The sequence below is a fragment of the Delphinus delphis genome, chromosome 19 (assembly GCF_949987515.2).
Source record: "Delphinus delphis chromosome 19, mDelDel1.2, whole genome shotgun sequence".
NCBI lineage: Eukaryota > Metazoa > Chordata > Mammalia > Artiodactyla > Delphinidae > Delphinus > Delphinus delphis.
This window is the reverse complement of record NC_082701.1, coordinates 52,889,817-52,913,591: the sequence shown is the minus strand read 5'-3', so window position 1 is coordinate 52,913,591 and position 23,775 is coordinate 52,889,817. Positions and strand designations below refer to the sequence as shown.

The 23,775-nt window shown below is 50.1% G+C and overlaps 1 protein-coding gene across 1 annotated transcript in view; it reads left to right on the top strand.

Annotated features, from left to right (window-relative positions):
- The window catches only part of LOC132414267 (myosin-13-like), a 42,735-nt gene extending 21,352 nt beyond the window's left edge, over nucleotides 1-21,383 (top strand). The window contains 21 exon segments of the mRNA XM_069540067.1: nucleotides 3,147-3,418; nucleotides 5,256-5,498; nucleotides 7,553-7,729; nucleotides 8,647-8,773; nucleotides 8,863-8,981; nucleotides 10,670-10,866; nucleotides 11,210-11,393; nucleotides 11,782-11,947; nucleotides 12,816-12,897; nucleotides 12,899-12,938; nucleotides 13,820-13,856; nucleotides 13,859-14,095; nucleotides 14,098-14,120; nucleotides 14,201-14,404; nucleotides 16,235-16,360; nucleotides 16,661-16,831; nucleotides 18,310-18,312; nucleotides 18,931-19,032; nucleotides 19,127-19,222; nucleotides 20,723-20,857; nucleotides 21,286-21,383. Coding sequence (XP_069396168.1) covers nucleotides 3,147-3,418; nucleotides 5,256-5,498; nucleotides 7,553-7,729; nucleotides 8,647-8,773; nucleotides 8,863-8,981; nucleotides 10,670-10,866; nucleotides 11,210-11,393; nucleotides 11,782-11,947; nucleotides 12,816-12,897; nucleotides 12,899-12,938; nucleotides 13,820-13,856; nucleotides 13,859-14,095; nucleotides 14,098-14,120; nucleotides 14,201-14,404; nucleotides 16,235-16,360; nucleotides 16,661-16,831; nucleotides 18,310-18,312; nucleotides 18,931-19,032; nucleotides 19,127-19,222; nucleotides 20,723-20,857; nucleotides 21,286-21,300 — 2,756 coding nt within the window. The 3' untranslated portion in view covers nucleotides 21,301-21,383.
- Nucleotides 21,384-23,775: the final 2,392 nt, after the last annotated feature.

Genomic DNA, 23,775 nt, shown 5'->3' with positions numbered 1-23,775 from the left:
TGTACATATATAGGTGCATTAAATCCATACCTTTCATAAGATTCTTAAAAACCTTTCCCCCCAAAGTGAAGAGCCACTATATTTGGCAAATAATCAGCTTAGGTGTTCCATAATAAAAACAGCATCAATAACAACTGTTTTCTGAGCCTAATGCAGTCCCATTATTATGTTAGCTCTACTGTTTACAGCAGTTCACTGCAAGAAAAACATAATCATCTCCATTTTATAAATGAGAAAGCTGAGAGTCAGAGACCAGATATATAGACATAGGACACCATGTGGTACAGCAGACCTTTAACCGTCAACAATCCTGGATGCACAGATATGGCTGAGTTTCAGGGCCATTTGTCACAAAGGAAAGAACAAACCGTCACACAGACTGTGGCTACGAGGCAGCTCTCTCATCAGCCAAGCTGTTGAATCCCAAAGGCTGGGCTTCTGGCATCAAGGTCCTGCTTCAACAATGTTACAGGAGAGCAGAGGAATTAGATGATCAAAGAAAAGATCCCAGCTCCACCTACTACTGCCCAAGGGACCACAGCTGAGTCCTTCAGCTTTCTGGTCTATAAAAGGAGGATTAAAATGGCATTTTCTTTAGGCATTCGCTTAGTTATTAATTCATTTATTTATTGAGTGAGCGCTTATAAAGTGTTGACTCATTTTGTAAATATTTAACCCGCCTTAGAGGGCTGTTGAGGATTAAATAAGCCAGTACATGTAAAGCATTTGAAACAGGTCCCATCACAGGAACAAAACAATTGTAACTATGTATGTGGACGGACGGAGGTTAACCAGACTTATTTTGGTGATCATCTCACAATATATACAAATATCGAATCAATACGTTGTACAGCTGAAACTAGTAAAATGTTAACATGCCAATTACACCTCAATGTTTTTTAAATGCTGGTAGATAGCACTACAACAATAGTTGTAGGTGAATTTAAATAAACTCTGTCAGTTCATGATTAAAGAGGTAGACCAAAATATATAAGAGTGGGGGCTTCTCTGGTGGCTCAGTGGTTGAGAGTCCGCCTGCCGATGCAGGGGACACGTGCCCCAGTCCGGGAAGATCCCACATGCCGCGGAGCGGCTGGGCCCGTGAGCCATGGCCACTGAGCCTGAGCGTCCAGAGCCTGTGCTCCGCAACAGGAGAGGCCACAACAGTGAGAGGCCCGCGTACCGCAAAAAAAAAAAAAAAAAAAAAAGATTATGAAGAGGAGGTGACACAGACCCTCACCTCCCCGCCCTCTTCCTTGGAGCTGACTGTGGCTTCCTGCTCTCGTCCGGGGATATTAATTTACTCGGTCACCCCTTTAACCCACATTTACTGAGCTGCAGTTCTGTGCTGGGGCCTCTGCTTGGCACTGGGGATGCAGAAATGAGCCCTGGCCTCCAGGAACCCGTAGAGGAGCAGAAAGCAGACACGTGCGTGGCTAGCTTTAACGCCTATGACAAGCGCAATGTCAGTTATATTCGGGGTGGGGGGGACTCGTTGGGGTTGGTGTGAAGGGGTCAGCAAGTAAGAATTTTCTGAAGGAGGCTTTGCATGGCCTGAGAAAAGGTGGCCTGGGGGGAAGGAGACCGACAAGCAGGTCACATGCCTGGGGCGAGGCGTGGAGGTCCCCACATGACACGTTAAAGAGCCCAGGTTAAATCTTCTAGTTGATGAGGAGCCATGGAGGAGCCGAGTGAGAGGATCAGGTTTATAGCTCAGAGCAGTCACTCTGGGGGACTTCCCTGGTGGTCCAGTGGTTAAGACTCCGCACTTCCACTGCAGGGACCATGGGTTCGATCCCTGGTGGGGGAACTAAGATCCCGTGTGCTGCACGGCACGGCCAAACACACACACACACACACACACACACACTGAGAGGTTGCTCTGGCAGCTACAAGAAGAGCAGGCCTGAGAGCACAAGAGGGGCCAAGACCAGGCTGTAACAGAAGTCCAAATAAAAGATGACAAGGACCTGAATTAGGAAACAGATCATGGGGGAGAGGAGGGGAGGCACTGAAGAAAGGTTGAAGGGCCTTAGGCCTTCAGTAATTCCACAGGAGGAACAGCAGCTCTGATGGCTGGTCCTGTGTGGGAATGTCAGGGAGAGGGGAATTTGATGGAAGCACCTTGTCCCGATTCCCCGACATCCCATACAGCTCTACCGTTGTCATCGCCATAACACGCCACCATTACATATTAGTCAAGAATACCTCCCGGGCATCTGTCCCGGCGAAGGGAAAGGAAGCCAGCATGGAAACGAAAAAAATCTCAGAGAAGGGACCAGTTTAATGGAAAGAAAAGCGAGTTTTCAGATTCACGTGAGTTCGATACGAAGCTGTGGAGGATGAAGATTAGGAAACAGTGTCTGTGTCACTGGGACGTAGGCTACAGTCTAAGTTCGGAAAAAAGATCAGTCCTAGAAAGGCAAGAGTCTGGGAGGTGACCAGTGGGCTGGAGACAGGTCCTAGGTGGACACCAACACTTCAGCAGGAAGCAGGAGCCCATATGGCTAAACACAGCGAAACAGGAAAACTGTTTTATCAGGGAATCAAGGGCAAAAGGATTGGGATTGACATATACACACTACTATATATTATAAAATAGATAACTAATAAGAACCTACTATATAGCATGGGGAACTCTACTCAGTACTCTGTCATGACCTATATGGGAAAAGAATCTAAAAAAGAGTGGATATATGTATATGCATAACTGATTCACTTTGCTATACAGCAGAAACTAACACAACATTGTAAATCAACTATATTCCAATAAAAATTCATAAAAAAAAAAGGTGAGAGTTAACAACTCAAATGTGGGAGAAAGACCCAATAAAATGGGAATGAAAGCAGCTCATCACATTGTAATTGGAGGCCACTGACCACCTTACGCTGAGCATTTTCAGTAGGGTAGTGGGGATGGAGGCCAGGTGGATGGGAGACCCTCAGTGGCCCTGGACCCTCGCTCCCCTCCCAGATTTGCATGTGCTGTTTCCTCTGCTTTTCATTTGCAGAAGGGACTCTGGAGTCCCTAGGATCTGCACAGCTTGGCTGTCCCTCCTTCCCACCTGGATGGGAAAGGTGAAGGTCATGGGGCCTGGGGGGCAGGTGAGCGGAGACTGGGCCTTGCTATGGCCCATTAACCCCAGTCCTAACGATGCACAGGGACTCCATCTTCTGCATCCAGCACAACATCTGATGTTTTATGAACGTCAAGCACTGGCCCTGGATGAACCTGTTCTTCAAGATCAAGCCCCTGATGAAGAGTGCAGAGGCCGAGAAGGAGACAGCCACCATGAAGGAAGAATCTGAGAGAGCCAACGAAGAACTGGCCACAGCTGAGGCTCATCGGAAGGAACTGGAGGAGAAAATGGTGTCCCTGCAGCAGGAAAATAATGACCTCCAGCTGCACGTCCAGTCTGTGAGTATCTCCCTGAGACCAGGAGGCCCCACCAGTGTCTATTCAAGAGACAGTAGTGCCACTCAGTGGGCCTACAGAGTATTGCATGACTACCCTGCCAGGGAAGGAGGCCAGCCCTCAGATCACCCTGGAAAACACATCTGCAAAGTGAATTTCTGCTCGCTCTGATTTCTCCCTGTCTTCCATAGCGGAGCAAGATGTATTTTGCTGTGGGCATGAGGGGGATGTGTCTGTCATCAGAATAAAAAGCTGTCAGGAATGCACCAGGTCTTTTTAAAAACTGTAAATAAAAAGACATCACTGGAAGTTCCCTGGTTGCCTAGTGGTTAGGATTCCGGGCTTGCACTGCCGTGGCCTGGGTTCAATCACTGGTCAGGGAACTGCGATCCTGCGAGCCGCACAGCGCGGCAATAAATAAATAAATATTTAAAATTAAATCATTCAATTCAATGTAGAAAGAGTAACTTTCTATATGTGATTTTCAAGAAAATAATTATACTCTAAAAATGCTTTATATATACGTAATTCATAAATTACTGTTCATTTCCTTTACAACAAATATAAAATAAAATTAAAATGCTTTAAAGATATGCATTTTTTATCAAAGAAATAGGGAAAATGAAACCATACAATGAGTAGGTAACACTCTGGCAGCATAATGGTCTCTTTTCACAGAGTTAAGACATTTATCGTTTGCCCTTTTTAATAAACCCCCAACATTTTACTGCTCCCCTTTTCACTTTCCCAGTCAGTACGTGCAGCTGTTAGGAACCCTTTCCCAAGCACTGAGGGCAGAACAAGTTTTGGAATCAGATCTCTTGGTTTACATCCCAGATCCCCCACTTGGGAGCTGTGTGACCTTCGGCAGGTGACATCCTTTTTGTGCCTCAGTTTTCTGTAAAATGGGCACAGCAAGAGTAGCCACCTCGCAGGGTTGTTGGGAAGATCAGGTGAGTTCGTGCTTGTACAACGCCAGCACACAGCACACGTTCAACAAACACAGAGGCTATTCCCGCCAGACTCTTTTCATCCTTTACCTCGAAACGTGTGTCCAGTTCTTACAGTACTCTGGTAGGAGAAGACACAGTCCCATTACGTTTAAGAGCATAATTAGCTAACCCTGGCCACTCCAAGAGATTCAATACAGAGTCTTCTGGGACACGTATGTATTAAGTGATGACAAAATCACTTATTTTTGTCTATTTGGAGTTTTCAGTTCCGTGGCTTGAGGAGGCAGGGCTGAGGAGACACAGGGTGCACTTTTCTGTGGAGAGTCTAAAAAGGTAGTCATGGTTGGGAACTAGTAGTTAGCTTGTGAAAGCACAGAGGAGATGAGTTGTTTTTCAACTCCTGGTAGAAGGAAGAGTAAAATGGCTGGGGGTCCAAACGTGGCAAATTTGCAGAGGCTTCCTGAATGCCATGAACGCCTTTGCTTGAGATAAGCTTAGGTGATTTTCTATTCAGTAGATGACATCCTTAGTGGTTAATAAAAAAAGGACTTGGATGATATATATGTGCGAGTGTGTGCGTGGCCATGACTCTCTCCTTGACTTGGGTCCGGATAATGGCCTTTTGGAGGGCAAAGCCCTTCCCTTCTGGGGTTGGTCAAGAGGCTGATCCCAAAATAACAATCTGTAAACAACAAGACGCTACTGTAGAGCACAGGCAACTATATTCAATATCTGGTAATAAACCATAATGGAAAAGAATGTGAAAAAGAATATACATGTATAACTGAATCACTTTGCCGTAGAGCAGACACTCACATGACACCGTAAATCAACTATACTCCAATAAATTCAATTTTTTAAAAGACATCACGATCTGGTTCTTTCAGGAAACAGAAAGCCTGATGGATGCCGAGGAACGGTGCGAGGGGCTCATCAAAAGGAAGATTCAGCTGGAGGCCAAAGTGAAGGAGCTACACGAGAGGCTGGAAGAGGAGGGGGGGATGAATTCTGAACGGGTTGCCAAGAAGAGGAACCTGGAAGATAAATGCTCCTCCCTCAAAAGAGACACTGACGACCTGGCGCTGACCCTTACCGAGGTGGAGAAGGAGAAGCACGCCACGGAGAACAAGGTGAGCACGCCCAGCCCCCGCCAGGAGGAGAGGGGCGGGGAAGGAGCCCGTTCACCCAACATTGTCCAGAAGTGAGAGGGGAGCCAGTGGACGGGCAGTTACATTCCAGTGAGTCCGCCTCTGCCCTGTTCTAGACCCCATGGGCTCTTCCCCCTCTCCGGCTGCCTGCCTGGTTGTACCACAAACTTCTAGCCCTAACCCTTCCTCCACAAGCCAAGAGATGCTTCAGGAGAAGCATGTGGCACAGGGGGAGCCGACAAATGTGCCTACAGGGCCAGGCAGATGATGAGGGAAGCAGGTGATGAAGAAGGCAGAAAGTGGACCACACCAGGGATTGGCAGGGAAGTTAGAGGCACAGGGACCCTCGTGCATGCACGAGGTTAGAGGCACCGGGACCCTCGTGCATTACTGGTAGAGTGTAGACTGATGCGGCCTTCGGGAACGCCATCTGGAAATTCTTAGTCGAATGAAGAATCCACACATCCGGACTTCCCTGGTGGCGCAGTGGTTACGAATCCACCTGCCGATGCAGGGGACACGGGTTTGAGCCCTGGTCTGGGAAGCTCCCACAGGCCGTGGAGCAACTAAGCCCGTGCGCCACAACTACTGAGCCTGCGCTCTACAGCCCGCGAGCCACAACTACTGTGCCCCTGCGCCTAGAGTCCGTGCTCTGCAACAAAGAGAAGCCACCGCAATGAGAAGCCCGTGCACTGCAACGAAGAGTAGCCCCTGCTCGCCGCAACTAGAGAAAGCCCGTGCACAGCAACGAAGACCCGACGCAGCCGAAAATAAATTAATTAATTAATTTAAAAAAAAAAAAAGAATTCTTCAACCCAGTGATTCTGCTCCTGGGTATACAGACCAGGGAATTCTTCTGCCAGGTCCACGAGGGGACATGTATGAGGATGTTCATGGCAGTGTGGCTGGTGGTGGGGGGTGCTGGAGGCAAGATCGGGGTCCACCCTGGAGGGATGGAGAGGTACGGGGCAGAGGACGCACGGCAGGGTATACTACACAGCCATCAGGGCAACAAGATGGATGTAAAAGAGGACAAAGGAAGAAAGAGAAACATACAGCATGGTACCATTTATGTAGACTAAAATCACACGCACACAAAATCACACACACTTTACAAAAGTCAATGAAAAACACAATCCGTGATTCACACCATAACGGTTGCCAGTGAGACAGAGGCAAGGATGAGGCTGGCCAGGTGTGAGATGACCCGCGTCAGTGTGGGACAGACAACCGGGCGTTGATAGGGAGGTGATAGGGAGGGGTGGGGACTGCGGCAAACTGGAGAGCACTTGCCCTGCCCCCAGGTGGCAGCCAGAGCCCAGCGCCAGCCAGCTGGTGCCCGGTAGCCATGTGAGTCCAGCACTGCCAGAGCTTCCAATTTTCCTTGAGAAACCAGACATCCCAGATTTTATGTGAAATCTCATGTTTTTTCAACTTTTATTCAAAAGTTGTAAACTATTATGTGGCCAGATTCGGCCCATAGGTCAGGAATTACCAACCTCTGAGCTGGCAGAGCGTCATACATGGAGAAAAGTTCAATTTAACGCCTTAAAATCTCTGCGGTTGGTGCCGCTGTCCTGCTTCCTGACACACGGGACTCCGGTTCCGGCTTTTCCTGCATAGCACCTCATGCCTGTCCTTCTTCCCCTTCCTGCCTCATTCTAAACCCCGGGTCAGCTAATAAACAAATCCCCATGGATGTATTGCGATGAATATAGACTGTTGTGTTCCTTCCAGAGGCGGCATATTTGCATTTTTCAGTGTCCTTCCTTGTACCATATAACACCCTCTTTAAAGGAATCAGCCTTTAGGGGAGGGTTTGAGGCTCTGTGATAGGCCAGTGAGGACTGAAAAAACCCAGAGGCTGCCAATTTCAGGATGCAGCCAACACTGTGAGCACCTGCTGCGGAGGCAAAGAAGCAGTAGCCAAAAAACAAAAAAGTCACAGAAAAGGGAAAAAAAAAGAATCAACAGCCTTTGCCAGAAGCTTCTGGTTTAATTGTCTGAACTTTCAATTGGTGTTGATACTCTCTTAGGTAAAGAATCTTTCAGAAGAAATGACAGCGCTTGAAGAAAACATTTCCAAACTGACCAAAGAGAAGAAATCTCTGCAGGAAGCCCATCAGCAAACATTGGAGGATCTTCAGGTTGAAGAAGACAAAGCCAGTGGTCTCACCAAAATAAAAGTTAGGCTGGAGCAGCAAGCAGACGACGTGAGGATATTTTATTACTACGCCCTAACATTGATTACTTGTGGAAGCGCAGGCAGGATGGGTCTACAGGACGCAAGGGTTGAGAGTTCCGACTCTAGAGCCAGAATCCCTGAGTTCAGATCTCAGCCCATTCCAAATGAATCTGGAATGCTGAGTGAGCCACTTAACTCATGAAGCCTCAGTCCCCACCTTGTGAAATGGAGATACAATTAGCTCTACCTCGGAGGGTTTGCATGGAAAGCTCTACCTCGGAGGGTATGCGTGGAAAGCTCAGCACGTAGAGGGTGTTCAGTAAAATGTCAGCTGCTAGTGTCATCATCATCACTAGCATCCACTTGAATGTAGGTCTTTGGGTTCCGAAAGCTCCAATCCTGTTCTAATTTTGTTAAAAGTGAGTTCCAGGGCTTTCCTGGTGGCGCAGTGGTTGAGAGTCCGCCTGCCGATGCAGGGGATGCGGGTTCGTGCCCCAGTCCGGGAAGATCCCACATGCCGCGGAGCGGCTGGGCCCGTGAGCCATGGTCGCTGAGCCTGCGCGTCCGGAGCCTGTGCTCCGCAACGGGAGAGGCCACAACAGTGAGAGGCCCGGGTACCGCAAAAAAAAAAAAAAAAAAAAAAAAGACTATACTGTAAGAAGATCCCATGGTTCCTTTGAGTGTCATCTTCTCAAAAGTTTGTTTACAAACCAGTAAATACTTATCTATTAAAAGCTGATGGTCTAAGATATTGGTGATTAAGCAGCAATGACACATAAAAATAAAGAAAACCTGAAATGACCAATTTTTTAAACTGACCTTTATGTGTTCTGTATTTTTATTCTTATTTTACCTAATGAGAAGCTAAACTGTCAAACGGTTCACTACTGGGCACCAGGGACCCATGTTTCCCATTCATGTTGGCTTTTTCTTTTCTTTTTAAAGAGTAACGTGGAAAGAACGTGCCAGACTGTGGAAGACCAATTTAATGAAGTCAAGGCCAAGGATGACCAACAGACACAGTTAATCCATGATCTGAACGTGCAGAAGGCGAGGCTGCAGACCCAAAATGGTGAGGACGGGCAGGGCCCGGTGGTGGGACCACTGGGCCGTGGGAGAGGGTGGGCCAGACTCTGACGTGGGGCCACATCTGTTTGCCAGGGGAGCTGAGCCACCAAGTGGAAGAGAAGAAGGCTCTGATTTCACAGCTAACCGAAAGCAAGCAGGCCCTCACCCAGCAGCTGGAGGAGCTTAAGAGGCAGCTAGAAAAAGAAACCACGGTAAGGGTGGTTGCCTCTGTTCAGGAAGGCAGAGTCAGGTGGAACCTGAGAAGTCACCAGGCCGGCTGGGGGCACTGCTGCATCATGAAGCGTGATGTTCCTCTTCCTTGTAGTAGAAGGAACCTGTTCTTGGAGGTTACAGGACCTTGGCATTGGATCTCCTTCTTCAGAGCTAGAAAACTCTACCAGGGTGCTCCATCCTCAGAGCTCCTCTGTGCCCCACTGGAGGGGCTGATAAACGCCCCTCCCCAGCCAGGGGCATCCCCTCCCCATCACTGTACTAGCTTGGGCATCTCTGCCTCTGTGCATTCTTTCACTCTGCCCAGCAATTCATCCCAGCCCCTTGAAAGGCCCTCCTCTTTCTCCTTCATCACTCTTTGTGTATCACCAGCTACAACACCCACATTTAAGCCCCCCTCCTCTAAGAGACCACATTTGGAGCACCCTTGGGACATCTGCATAAACATGGACACCATTATCACCTTCTTGACGTCAATATCAAGCTATTTACGTTTATAATTCATGTCTCCCCATTAATCTGTAAACTTCTAAAGGGCAAGAATTATTTTGCCCCGCTGTAACAGTAAACAGTAAGTACAGAACAGTGCACACAGTAGGTGCTTAGTAAATGCTGTCGATGGGTGTTCGAGCACTAGAATAGGAATCTAGAAGTCCGCAAACCTGCATGAGTGTAATTCTGAGGTTACCATGTGCCAGCTGAAACTTACAGGGCAGTCTCTTGGAACTCCACCAAGCTCCATCTGCCCCTTCCAAAAAGGAAGTGCTATATTAGTCTCCCATCTTCCTATTATAGGGTAGGGGTATTTGGTGGACTGGGTGGAGGCAGGGGGAGTGGAGAGAACCAGAACCTGAGAAGGTCCATTACAGGAGCAAGGCTGTCCTCTGGCCAGGATACAGCTAAGCTTTCCTTCCTGGGCAAAGTTTTGTTGTTTATTTGTGTCTTTAAAAGGATAAAAATATATGAGTTATTGCACCGGGTTGACCAGAAAGTATTTTGTGACCATTATAATGAGAGCTACATTGTCTTCCCGACCAGGTGGGAGTGAGTGATGGAGGCCTCTGGGCACGTCCCCCTCCTGTTTGGGAAGAGGTGGCAGAGCTGTGGAAACGGCATAGCTCATGTCAGAGTTCCCGGGTGGGGACACAGCCCACTGGTGACACCAAAAGATGTTTTTGGGGTTTTCATGGTCACAGTACTCCATAACACTGCATTAAGTAGTGAGAAAAGTATTCTCTTTCCAATTCTACTTCAATTCTTCTGATTAAATAAGGAAAGGGTCTCACTTTGGATACCATCTCTCTAACACCGATGTATGTTCCTCACTAAGACGCAGAGAGTAGGCCTCAGACACAGAGGCACAGCAGCAAAGTACTTCATTAGAAGGTGAAAACACCGCCTTACCTCCATTGCATTTATTATAGTTATCTTCTGTTTATGGCAAATGTTAATGGTTTTCCATTTAAATAAATATATTTAAATATAATAAAGGAGTCAACTTTTTAAAAAATGAAGTAAATAAAACAGGAGATATACTGCTACAGCAAAGTTTGTGAAGGCAGCAAGGGAGTGATACAAGTTGGGAAAGAAACACTGGTTGAAACAAAAATACCTTAACTTGGAAAATGGCCACACGTTTTTGCAATCTGTCACCACTGTGATTCCGCAGGCCAAGAGTGCCCTGGCCCACGCCCTGCAGTCCTCCCGCCACGACTGTGACCTGCTGCGGGAACAGTATGAGGAGGAGCAGGAAGCCAAGGCTGAGATGCAGAGGGCGCTGTCCAAGGCCAACAGCGAGGTGGCCCAGTGGAGGACCAAACACGAGACGGACGCCATCCAGCGCACGGAGCAGCTGGAGGAGGCCAAGTAGGGGCTCCCAGGTTATGGTAGGAGAGTCGACCCTAAGACACAAGGGAAGGGACAGAGGACAGACCTTCTCTTCCTCCCCAGGCCTTTGAGTTTTCTTAAACACGCAGACCTGGTCTCCCTGCCCCTCTCCACCAGTCCATTCTGCCTGGTCCCCTCGGCGCCTCCTAGGTGACTGCTTTGCCCATCTGGGGACTCTTCAGGTGATACGTACTGTCCAATCGTCAAACTCTAGGTCTTCTCAAATTCCAGTCCTTTATAGATGGCTCGATTCCCTTCCGATCTGATAATTACTTCTGAAATGGTCCACCTTTGTCAACAACAACAAACCTGGTTCTCTCAGGAAAAAACTGGCCCAGAGGCTCCAGGAAGCAGAGGAAAACACAGAGGCTGTGAGCTCCGAGTGTGCTTCCTTGGAGAAAACCAAGCAGAGGCTCCAGGGAGACGTGGACGACCTGATGCTGGATTTGGAGCAGGCCAACAGCGCCTGCGCCTGCCTGGACAAGAAGCGGAGGAACTTCGATGAGGCCCTTCCCCACCGCTTGACGGCAGCCACAATGCAAGAGATGTGTGAGATGCACACCTTCGGGGAGGCCCTCGAGCATCAACTCCCAGTGTGGAGGGTTTGGGGCTTTGCGCTGTCTCTTTACTTTTGCGGCAGTCCCTCCAAAATGAATTTTATTTTTCGTTAAAGTTAATTCAACTTACTTTGAGATCAACGTATCTTTCAAGAATACAGCAGATCTCTGTAGTGATATCAGAGTTTGGAACCCCTGAGTTTGGGGCTCACCCTGTTTCTTTGGTCCCTAAGGATAGAAGGGTCCAACCTTGTCATTGCTGACGGCCCTTGTTGACATGACTCATCCAAGTCCCTGGCCCTTTGGGCTTCTCACGTGTCCCTCTGTCACCTCCTAGATCCTCACAGAGTGGAAACAAAAATTGGATGAGAGCCAAGCTGAGTTGGAAGCTGCTCAGAAAGAGTCCGGGTCACTTAGTACTGAAATCTTCAAGATGCGTAATGCCTACGAGCAGGTGGTGGGTCAGCTAGAGACACTGAGACCGGAGAACAAAATTCTGCAAGGTGAGCTCTCCCCATCACAGGTGTGTGACAGCCCCCAGCTCTCTCCCCCCAACAGGTGTGTGACAGCCCCCAGCTCTCTCCCCCCAACAGGTGTGTGACAGCCCCCAGCTCTCTCCCCATCACAGGTATGTAACAGTACCCAGCTCTCTCCCCATCACAGGGGTGTGACAGCCCCCAGCTCTCTCCCCCATCACAGGGGTGTGACAGTCCCCAGCTCTCTCCCCCCAACAGGTGTGTGACAGTCCCCCTTCTCTTCTGGCCACCCCTCCCCCATTTGGCCACAGCATCCTCCTTCCTGCTGCCCCACAAAATCCTCACATCTACTCAGTTTACCCTGAGACCCAAACTCCCCCGATGTGAGGCATACTCACAGCCAAGCCTTGCTCTTGAGAACTGAGGGCTCCCTGGGCTGCTAAGCTCCCTGCTCTTCTACAGAACACATCTTCCATGGATTCTGTCTCTACATGGCTTTGTGTCCTTGACCCTGTCACTAGATCCCTTAGGATCTCAGACTGCTGACCTATAAAACTAGACCAGACCCAGTGCCCCCTAAAGCCCCTTCTGTTTCCGAGACCATGATTCGATGTGTTTTCTCCACAGCTCTCTCCCCCGGTCCTCTCTGTGCCCATTCTGTGTACTGTGTGAAGGTTCAGGGTCATACAGGTGTTCTGTTGCTTCTCCCCACGCATCTTCAGGTGAGGCCACACACCTGTGTCTTGTCCACACCTTCCCCGAAAGGTTTCACTGTACTTGTTCTCTCCTATATGAATGTCACGAATGAATCACCAATCCCCAAATTCCCTGGCAAATGCCTGTGCTATCAGACAGAGCCTGTGAAAACAGCCTAAATCAGGCCTGTCCTTTGCAGAAGAGATTTCCGACTTAACCGTGCAGATTGCGGAAATGAGCACGAATCTTCAGCAAGTGGAGAAGACCAAGAAGCAAGTGGAAAGAAAAGTCAGACCTCCAGGCTGCCCTAGAAGAGGTGGAGGCAAGTGTCTGGGATGTGAAAGAGGGCGGGGCACTGAGGAAGGGGACTAGACCACCCCCAGGGGCCCTTCCTGCAGGAGGCACTGGGGCTCCAATGGGAAGAATCCAGCCCCACCCCCGCCCTGGGGGGAGGACCAGCTGCTCTCTGCTGCTTCGTCTCCTGGGTGTCCTCTAGTCCATCATATTTCTCCTACTGAATAAATAAACTTGTTCATTATGTCCTCAACGTCTTCCTCTCAGAAAGCAAGAACTCAATCACCAAACATCCTGAGAGCCAGCTCAGAATGCCTTAGTTTAAACAGAGAGTTATACACAGTCATCTTTGGCTGTTGGGAATTCTGTGTGGTCCAAAGAGTGCAGTATCCTGATGTAATCATCAGTTGTGGCCAGTGAGGGGTTTGGGGCTTTGCGCTGTCTCTTTACTTTTGTGACAGTCCCTCCAAAATGAATTTTATTTTTCGTTAAAGTTAATTCAACTTAGAGATCAAAGTACTTACTTTGAGATCTTAAGACGTTCTAGGGAAATCTGCACTATGCAGGATAACAGGAGAGCAATTCCTCTGTCTTTCTCTGTCTTTTTTGAGAAGAGGTTGGCTCCTGACTTATGGTCACTATTTAAAAAGACACAGTCATCAAAATTTTTACTAATTGAAAACGATGCTCTGTCCTCCTCAAGACATAAGATTGTTAACAACAAAGCTTCAGTTCTAGTTTCATTACTAGTAACAACTTGGAAGCAAACTGTTTGACCTTTTTGAGTACTGTTCTATTTATTTGTAAAATGAGCCTAATAATACCCATTTTATCATAATGGGGATGAAAAACCTCATTCGAGAAGGTGGCTGCCCCCGGCAATCCCAAGCACTCCTTGACTTTTATCAGGGTTCCTTGGAGCACGAAGAGAGCAAGATTTTGCATGTCCCCTAGAGTTGAACCAGGTGAAATCTGAGCCTGAGATCACTGAGAAGGACGGAGAAATCGAGCAGCTTTAAAGAAGCAGCCAGCGGGCAGCAGAGGCCATGCAGAGCGTGCTGGATGCTGAGATCCGGAGCCGGAATGATGCTCTGAGGCTGAAGAAGAAGATGGAGGGGGACCTCAGTGAGACGGAGATTCAGCTGCGCCACTCCAACCGCCAGGTGGCAGAGACCCAGAAACACCGTGCTCAGTCCGGAGCCAGCTCAAGGTGAGCGCACGGCCCCTGGAGGACCTGGCGGGACCTCAGCCTGCCCTGGGCTCGGGTCTCACCCCTGGTTTCTCATGAAGGACTCCCAGCTGCATCTGGATGATTCCCTGAGGGGCAATGAGGACCTCAAGGGGCAGCCGGCCATCGTGGAGCGCAGGAATGGCCTCTTGCTGGAGGAGCCGGAGGAGAGCAAGGTGGCCCTGGAGCAGACGGAGCGGACCCGTAGGCTGTCAGAGCAGGGGCTGCTGGAGGCCAGCGACCGCGTGCAGCTCCTTCACTCCCAGGTGTGTCCATCCTCACTCCACCCAGGGTCCACCCTGGAGGCAGGCAGGACCCAGGCTTGATGGAAAGGAGTTCCCACCACTCCTTCCAGGCTAGTGGTCAAGACAAACTTTCATTAGGCCTAGTTCTTGGAATAACTTTGTCTCTAGATGGACAGATTGCTAAGCTTTCTTTTATCTGAAGATAAAAGATCATGGGGAAATCGGAGCAAGGAATGACGAATTATTGCATAAAAGGGCTGGAAAAGGCTTCACAGAGGCAGTAACATATAAGCTGCAAGCTTAGAAAATTAGGATTGTCTTTTGAAATAATTACTTTTAGGAAAGTTGAAGAATTCCTTGTTTCATTTTTTACTTTTTTGGACCATGCCACATGGCATACGGGATCTTAGTTCCCCAACCAGGGATCGAACCCGCACCCTGCGCGGTGGAAACACAAAGCCCTAATCACTGGACCGCCAGGGAATTCCCCCAAAATTCCTTGCTTTAAAAACTATTTTTTGAATTAGCCAAAAAAATAGAAAAATACCAACCATATTGTTAGCATTTTGGGATCTCTTATTCTAGGCTCTTGTTTCTATACATAAATATGATATTTTTTGTAAACGTGATCAATCCTTTTGCAACTTTTTTTCATTTAACAACGTGTTGTGAACATATTTCTATATTTTAGGGGTTTTTTTGTTTTTGTTTTTTGTTTTGCGGTACGCGGGCCTCTCACTGCTGTGGCCTCTCCCGTTGTGGAGCACAGGCTCCGGACGCGCAGGCTCAGCGGCCATGGCTCACGGGCCCAGCCGCTCCGCGGCATGTGGGATCTTCCCGGACCGGGGCACGAACCCGTGTCTCCCGCATCGGCAGGCGGACTCTCAACCACTGCGCCACCAGGGAAGCCCATATTTCTATATTTTAAAATAGTTTTCTACGATACAGTTTTTTAATGGCAGAAAAGCAGTCCATTTTAGTTGTGTATTATGACACTTTTATTTAATCAGTCTTCTACGGTTGGATATTTTTAGACTGTTCCCAATAAAAATTTTTATGATTAGAAGATTGTATGACAAACTTCTTCATAACTAAATTTTCACATATATCCATGATTACTATTTCCTTAATATTCCTGGAAGTATATATTCATGGTCAAAACAGCAAAGACATTTATGATATGTTGTAAACTGGTCTTTAAACAAAGTTGTCCCAATTTTTATTCCCATGGGGAAAATATGTGAGGGTGCTTAGCTATTATTTTTTTAATCTTCACCAATTTTATGGTTGAAAATGCCTCATTTTTAAAATTCTTGTTTCTTTGATTACTAATGAGGTAGAACATTTTGTCGTATTTGTTGGCTACTTGTATTTCTTCTGGTGTGTCTTAGCTATTTTCACTTTTGCCCTTTTTTCTTAATGATTTGTCTTTTTTACATATTAAGGAAGGAAATATTTTTTCAGTAATGCACACTGCAAATGTTTTCTCGTTTGTCATCATCCTAACAACTCTATGTACAATGTTTTGATCATGAGAATTATTTTTCATTTCACAGTTATGTCAACCATTTCCTTGTTCCAGCACGTTTAACTAAATAATCCATCCTTCCTCAAACATTTGAATGTCCACATTTATCATTTACTCAGTTCTTTTCTGTACAATTCTCGGGCCTGTTTTGGGATAGCTGTCCTATCAAAAATGAAAGCGTCTTTTTAATTTTTTTCACCTGTGTGAAAAATAAGAAATGGAACGTTCTCGAGATTGACTTCTTTCCCCACCCAACCCTCTCCCTTCCAATCGTTGTACGTGTCCAAATGTAGCCCGAACCTCTTATCTAATTTTTCTTGTAGAACACGTGCCTGATAAATAGCAAGAAAAAACTGGAAGCTGACATAGCCCAATGCCAGGCAGAGGTGGAGAACTCTATCCAGGAGTCCAAAAATGCAGAGGAGAAGGCCAGGAAGGCCATCATGGATGTGAGCTCCATTCTTTCTTATCAGAGATGCTGTCTGGAGATGAGAAAGGGGCTTCTAAGCCGGGACCTGCAAGTAGGTTTCCTCTCCTCACCCCTGCATTCAGTCAGTGGTGGCTTCCTGGAGAGACGGAAGGAGATGGAGCCTCAGCAGAGGCCAAGCGGGAGGGGAGCCATGCAGAATCAGCGGCGGCTGCGGGAAGGAGGAAAGCATCAGCATGCCTAGTACCAGCCTCACAGCATCCTCCGTGTGCCCGCATAGGAGGGGTGGGTGGCCCACTGATGCTCCTGTGGACTTAACCAGGCGGCCATGATGGCCGAGGAGCTGAAGAAGGGGCAGGACACCAGCGCCCACCTGGGGCGGATGAAGAAGAACCTGGAGCAGACGGTGAAGGACCTGCAGCACCGCCTGGACGAGGCTGAGCAGCTGGCCCTGAAGGGCGGGAAGAAGCAGATCCAGAAGCTGGAGGCGCGGGTAGAGTGGCGGGAGAGGACTCTCACTCCCAGAGGGACACCAGTTCAGCCGCCTCTGGTAGAACCACAGTCCAGAAACTTAGGTGGCGGGGAATTGGGCACTGAGTCGACTGTAGGTTCAGTTTGAGGACCACTTGTGAAACTCCCTGTGAGCCAAATGTCCCCCCTACTTCTCCCTCCCCGGTCCCTACGCCCCAAGACGCACACAAACCCATTTTTGAACGCGTATCCCTCGATACCTACAATATAATGACATTTCAAATGTTCACATTCTGTTTTTATACAGATTCAGATCTACATAAATGGAAGGGGAAACATACCTTACAATCATAAGATTACACATTTTGGTGCAATTTACATTTTGGACCAGGCTCCACTTTGATAAACAATGGCCCATCCTACATAAGATATGCAGTCTCCCTTGCCCTCCCATTCCGGGATCTCATTCCCTTCCCAGATTTCCTGATGTCGAAACACAACTTGCAATTCTGCTGCCTTCCTCAACTCCATCCTAAATGCAGGGTGATTGGCGTTTCCCCCGGGCTAACTCGCCAGCAAAGTGCGATCCACACACAGGACAGTCCTGATTTTTATTTACCTGGGAGCGTATTTTTTAGTTTTTAGTTTCTTTGCTGGTGGTTCCCTTTGTTTCCTATACCCCTTGCTTTTCCCGTTAGACCCTGGATGGTTTATTTGTTTTTCTAAACAGGCTGCATTACCCATTTGCAGTTTGGAGACGGGCTCGGAGGAAGAGGATGTTAAACTGTCTCTGCTGTCCCCCAGAGAAGAGGCAAGAAAGAGGGAAAGAGAATGAAGGGGAGGAGAAGAGAGGGAAACTTCTCCCAGCAGGAAAGACCCGAACACATTCTTCATGCCAGCCTCCCAAGGATGTGGTCACCAGCACTTGTACACTTTAAATGTGAAACGATTTTTTGGCTAAAAACTACAAGGCTGCAGACACATGAGTAACAAAAGTAAACACCAGGGAAGTCAGAGCTCCCCCCAGAATTCTTTAAATGCTTATTTTTAATTATTCCCAGTCCTCTTCTATTAAAACAAACTTGGGCTTGTCCTTCACAGGGACCCCTCCCTGGACGGAGGAATTAGATCCCATGCCACCCTCTTTGATACTTTGATTCCTGGGTTGGCAGGGAACCCTCCTCCAACCTCTCCTCTGTCGTGGTGAGGCACCTTGACTGTCCTCCAATCCCCAGCTGCCCAGTTATCTTAGCTCCATGAACCTTACAGAGGCCTAGAGAGAATTCCCAGGGAAGCTGATGGAAGACAGCTTCCCGGGGCCGGTGGGTGGGGTCTTCTCTGGAACAGTGCCCAGAGCTGCCTGTTCCACTGGTAGATTTCAAGGTTGATCCAGTGGGTCTGCAGGCCCAGAGCCGCCCTCTCTGTGGCTACTGGGATGCCCAGGGACTGGCTGCCACCTCCACCACTGGGCTCTCCCTGGATTGAGGAATCGGGCCCCAGGTGGTAACCTGCACTCTCAGTGGCTGTCCTGCCCCCTCACGACTTCAGGAAACGCAGACACAGCTATGAAATCAACAATACCTGTGTAGTGCTTTATCATCAAAAAATACTTCCACAGACTTTGTCTCATCTGATCCCCACATTCAAGGTGGTTTGGGCAGGAATTATCATCACCATTCTAAATACACGGAAACTCATACTCAGTGATGACAACGGGCTTACTTTGGATGGATCAGCTGGACGGGGGGCTGAAACACACCTTGGACTCTACCTGGCCCAGGTTCTCTCCATGACCCCTGCCACCTTCCTTGATCAGGAAGCCCTCACCGAGCTGCATGGCCCCAGGGGAGGCGTCACTTTTTTGCGAAGCCTGGTCCACTAGGCGAGGCGCGTGCACCCAGGGTGCTCCTGCCCAAAGACGGCGTCTCGTTGTCACTTGCACAAAGCCACGGCACGGACTAGTGGCGGCCTTGGGAACCACATGTGTTCCTGAGCCCTAGGAGGAGTCATCTGCGCAAAATATAAGTAGAGCGTCTTGAGTTTACCCTAAAACAACCGGCACGTGAGTGGGTGAGAAAAGCCTGGGAGGCGTGACCTGACCTCTGTGCTCTCTTCTGGGAGCAGGAGTCACATAGCAGGCTAGAGGCTGAGCAGAAGAGGGGAGCCCAGGCCCTGAAGGGCGCGCACAGATACGAACGGAAGGTCAAGGAAATGACTTACCAGGTAGGCAACGGCTCTCCTGCATCCCCTGGATCTGACCCAGCAGAAGCAGCGGGGGAGGGGGTCTGGGGCCCTGGCAACGACGCTGTGTTGGCAGGCCGAGGAGGGCCGCAAGAACATACTCAAGCTCCAGGACCTGGTGGACAAGCTGCAGGCCAAAGTGAAGGCTTCCAGGAAGCAGGCGGAGGAGGCCGTGAGTAGGGGGGTCCCGGGGAGTGCGGGGGGAGGCGCCCTGGCCCCGAGCAGGAGTCCGTCCCTGTTTCACAGCGCCCGCGGCAGCTGAGGCCTGAGTTTTCATTTGCAGGCTATAAACACAAGCTCAGGACGCCTGCCCTTTCCCTCCCCGGTCTGCATTATGCAAACCTGCCCCACCTCCCCCTTCCCTGGGCCTCCTGCCTCACTAGTCCTGGCCCCGCCCCTCCATCCCTTCCCTCTGCTTCAGCCCACCTGGCTTTAATCCCACCCACACTGGCTGACTCCACCCACCCCCAACTTACTCAGAATTCCCTGCCCTGTGAGCTAACCTTGAACACCTGGCCTTAATTCACATCAGCCCATCTCAGCCCCGGCCCTGGCTTCTACCATCCCTCCCTGGCCTCCCTAGCTCCCACCCTCCAGTTCACCCTTTTTGATCTGCCCTTGAGCAAACAGGTGAAACCAACAGTGAGGAAATAGTTTGGGCTGAAACCAACATTTCCCAAATATCTTCTGGGGCCACTAGGTCTGGAGGATGTTAATAGCAGGAAGTTGGGGCAGCAGGTGGGGGGAGGGGGAAGTATTTTACAGAAAAGAAATCGTTTGGGAAACTCTGGGTTACACAAAGTTGGACGATGGGTGGCTTTACTTCCAGGATTTCTCAGATTTTGCAGGTAGTACGGGATGGACTCCAGAGTGGAAAAGGCGTTCTAGATTGTAGCATCTCCCACCCTTTAGTGGACCTTGGCATCTTTGTATTGGAGGCAGAGCCTCCCACAGGACTAGTGTCCTGAGGAACAAAACCTGGGGGAGTCTGGCCTAGATAAATGACGGAGGGTGTGGCTTCTCCCCTGTCCTTTTTACTCCCCGCCCAAGAGCCTGGTGCTTCTGTCCTGACCTCTGGGAAGCAGATCTGAACTGGTTAAGGTGGGCGAGGATCAGTACAGTCGCAGCAGGACTGGCCAGGCTGGAGGGGCCCCGGGAGGCCACCTTCATCAGAAACGCTTGGATGGCTCTCAGACCCGTACAATGCCCGGGCTGCAGGCAGACAGTGCGGGGAGCAGGCCCAGGCGGGGTTGGGGGGGCGGGGGCTGGCCCTTTGGTGTCAGGCAGACAGTACGGGGAGCAGGCCCAGGCGGGGTGGGGGGGGGGGGGCGGGGGCTGGCCCTTTGGTGTCTGACAGCTCCACATGCCTTGGGACACTTGGATTTCCTCCCAAGAGCTCCGGGGTTGGGGGGATGGCAGAGAGGCGGGGTGCAGGGGAACATGCAGGCATCCTGGGGGCAGCAGACCCACAAGGTAACCAGGCAGTGCACACACGTGCCAGGGGCATCGTCTTCACCGGTGCAGAGCTCAGCTTTCCCTCCTCTGCCGCCAGGGAATTGGGGGCCCAAGCTCTCATGGTTCCGCAGCTCCCCAGAGGCCACCAGGGACCGGGGGCCTCAGCGCCAGAGTGAGGGACTTCCTCAGCCTCCTGCCCCCTCCACCTTCCGTTCAGGAGGAGCAGGCCAACACACAGCTGTCCAGGTGCCGGAGGGCCCAGCGCGGGCTGGAGGAGGCCCAGGAACGGGCGGACATCGCCGAGTCCCAGGTCAACAAGCTGCGGGCCAAGAGCCGCGACATGGGGGCCCAGGTGAGAGCAGACTTCCTCCCCAGACGTCCTAGGACCCAGGACCAGGCAGCACCCAGCAGAGTTTGGAGGGTGCCTGTCAGTGCGCCTTCCCCGCTGCCGGTCGTGCAGCCACAAAAGTCACTGCTTTAGCCTAGACCCCGTGGTTCCAGGCTCACAGGAGCAGTGCGGGACCAGGGGCCAGACCACCCTATCATCCCCGCCCCTCCCTGTTGCAAGAGGCGCTGCCCCAGAAGCCTCTGCTTTGGGGGGGATTCACCCCAACTCCGGGAGCTCGACTGCTTTGTTTTTACAACGCGCGAAGGGAGATAAAGCCACGCCTGAATATTTTCCTGAGGCTCCAGCATCTCAGCTGCCCCCGCTTGAAGACAGCGCCCAGCCTCACCTTTGGTTTGACTCATTTCCTGTGTACGATTCTTTTTCTCCCCCAGAAGATGGAAGAATGAGCCCTTCCCCCCCGTTGCCATGGGACACCTCGGGAAAACGGAGAGAAGGTGTTGTGAGAAATAAATTCTCCGGACTACTCGGGTCCCTGGCTCTGCTGTGTTTATCATCACGGTCCATTCCTCCTCTGTGGGGTGGTTTTCAGTTCTTGCCAGGTCTATTTATAAACTATAAAGAAAGTAAGGGACGTGAAAGCAGACCCTCCTGGCCCTGAGAAGGAAAGGTGGAAATCCAACCATCTGGAGATATATCACCAGCTCCCCAGCAGTTAAAAATAAAAACCCTTTCAGATAAGCATACCCCTTTTTCTGCCTAGGAACTCGTAATTCTTTCCAATTCAGTTCCCCTCAATTTACAGACAGGGAAACTGGACCCAGATAGACTAAGCACTCTGACTGTAGTTGTCCAGGGTGGTTGGAGACTAGACCCCAAGATCCCAGGCCCCCCAAGCAGGGCTCTTTCCACCAAGCAGCTCTGCTTTTCCATCCCGTCCCCCCCAGCGGCCGTGTCTCCACTCCTCTCAGACCACCCACAGCTCCCAGAACATCTTTGGAGGCAGTAGGCGCTCCTGAACCTGGGATGCATTCCTGGGAGGACAGATGCTTCGGGAAGGACTGCCTAGGGGCTGGCCTGTCCGGCAAGCCCTGCCCCTCCTTCGGGTCCCTCCTCTCCACGCACATGGACCCTCCCCCTGGTGCTTGAGCCAAGGGTGAGGGGCGCAGCTAGTCTCGGGGTCGCTCCCAGATCTCCTCAGTTTTACAGGCAAGGAAACCAAGGCTGTTCTCAAAGTCCCCAGATACCAGATCCTAATCCTACATTTCTGCCACCCTACTGCATCGCCCTCCCAATAAAAGTAATACAATTTCAAATACACGAACAATTTTGTATGATGCTGAGTATTTATGGGACCGTTTTCCTCTTTTCCATCCTGGCCTCCCAACAAGCCCATCAGGAGGTCAGGCAGATATTAATACCTTCACTTTCTGACGGGGCTGCAGACGGACTGTGGCTTTTCCAATGCTGAGGAGGAACTGACATGGCAGCTCTTCAGACTCACCGTGCAGCATGGAGTCTCACACAGTGGCCTTTCCCTCTGTGTGGGCGTGGGCTTTCGTGGTGAGAGCCCTGGGGCCAACCTGCCGGGGTCCCAGTCTTGCCCTGCCATTCATAGCTGTGTGATTGGGAACAAGTTACTCCATGACTTGAAGCCTCAGCATCCTCACGTATAAAACGGGATGTAACAATGTAGAGGGTTATACTGAGAAGTAAGTAAGAATATGCAAGGAACGCCCTTGGTCTGGAGCCAGACACACAGTTTGTACCCTGGTAGCCTGGCATCATGGTGGGCAGAGGTAACACATGGTCTAAGGGCACAGGTGGAGTGTAAGACAGGGGCCCAGATGGGCTGGGGCTTTCACTGTGTCTCTAAGGAGCTTCCTCTGGTTTGAGGGGCTAACACACCATGCATTTGAGGGTCATCAAAAAAATCTCCTGTGGAATCACTCCTGACACCCCAACAAAAGCAGATCTGGATTCCATCTGCTCAAACACTCCCCAGGTCACCTGGAGCTGCCTAGCATCTCTGCACTTACCTGGTCCCCCACCTCCCCACCCTGGGCCCTCAGATCTCCAGCACATCATACTTTCCAGAAGGCCTTGGGCAAGTAAGGGAATGTCTCTGAGCCTCAACATGGGGTAGGAAGTCCTGGAACTTCCTACCTCAGGATGAAGTTGTTGAAAGATTCCTGCGTGGTGCTGCCCAAGAGATTTCCCCAGAAACGCAGTACTGCGCAAATTGGAGATGTTTTACTAACAAGAATGATAATAATAATGAGATCGTTGTTGTTGATGTTATTATTATCATTCAGCAGTGAAACCTAGCCACCAAACCTGGGCTTCGAGTTCTGGGGCCTGGGAGAACAGAACCTACCCTGACCCACAGGCCTCTTCAAAACAGAGCTTTGCTGCCACCTCCTGGCTATGGAAAGACATGCTTTTCATTTTGCAAATGACCTAGAGATTGCACCCCTGAAGTCTTGACATTAGACGTTCAGAGTCAGAGGTGTCCTTGGGAATCAGGATCATGCCATCCAGGCCCCTGGTTTTGCAGATGAGAAAATTCAGATTCGTGATAGGATCTGGTAACCCCACAGGATGAAGTGTCAGAGCCAGACGCCCAGGTCTCGGGGCTCCCAGACGAGGGCCCCCTCAACTGAATGTCCGTAGAAGAGGACCCTGCAGAATCTGAGATGGAGGCCTAGGACCGGACAGGCAGCGAGCGGGCCCCAGCGATGGCCCTGGCAGCAGAGGGTGGGACCATGGCCAAGGGTCTTCTCCCAGACCTCACTGCCCTCATCCCAGAAACCGCCAGACTGCAAGAGAAGTGTTGGCCCCAGAGTAGAAGGCAGTGGACCTCCACAAACAGCCCCCTGCCCCTAGCAGGGGTGGGTGATCAGACCCCGGGTTTCTCTGGGATG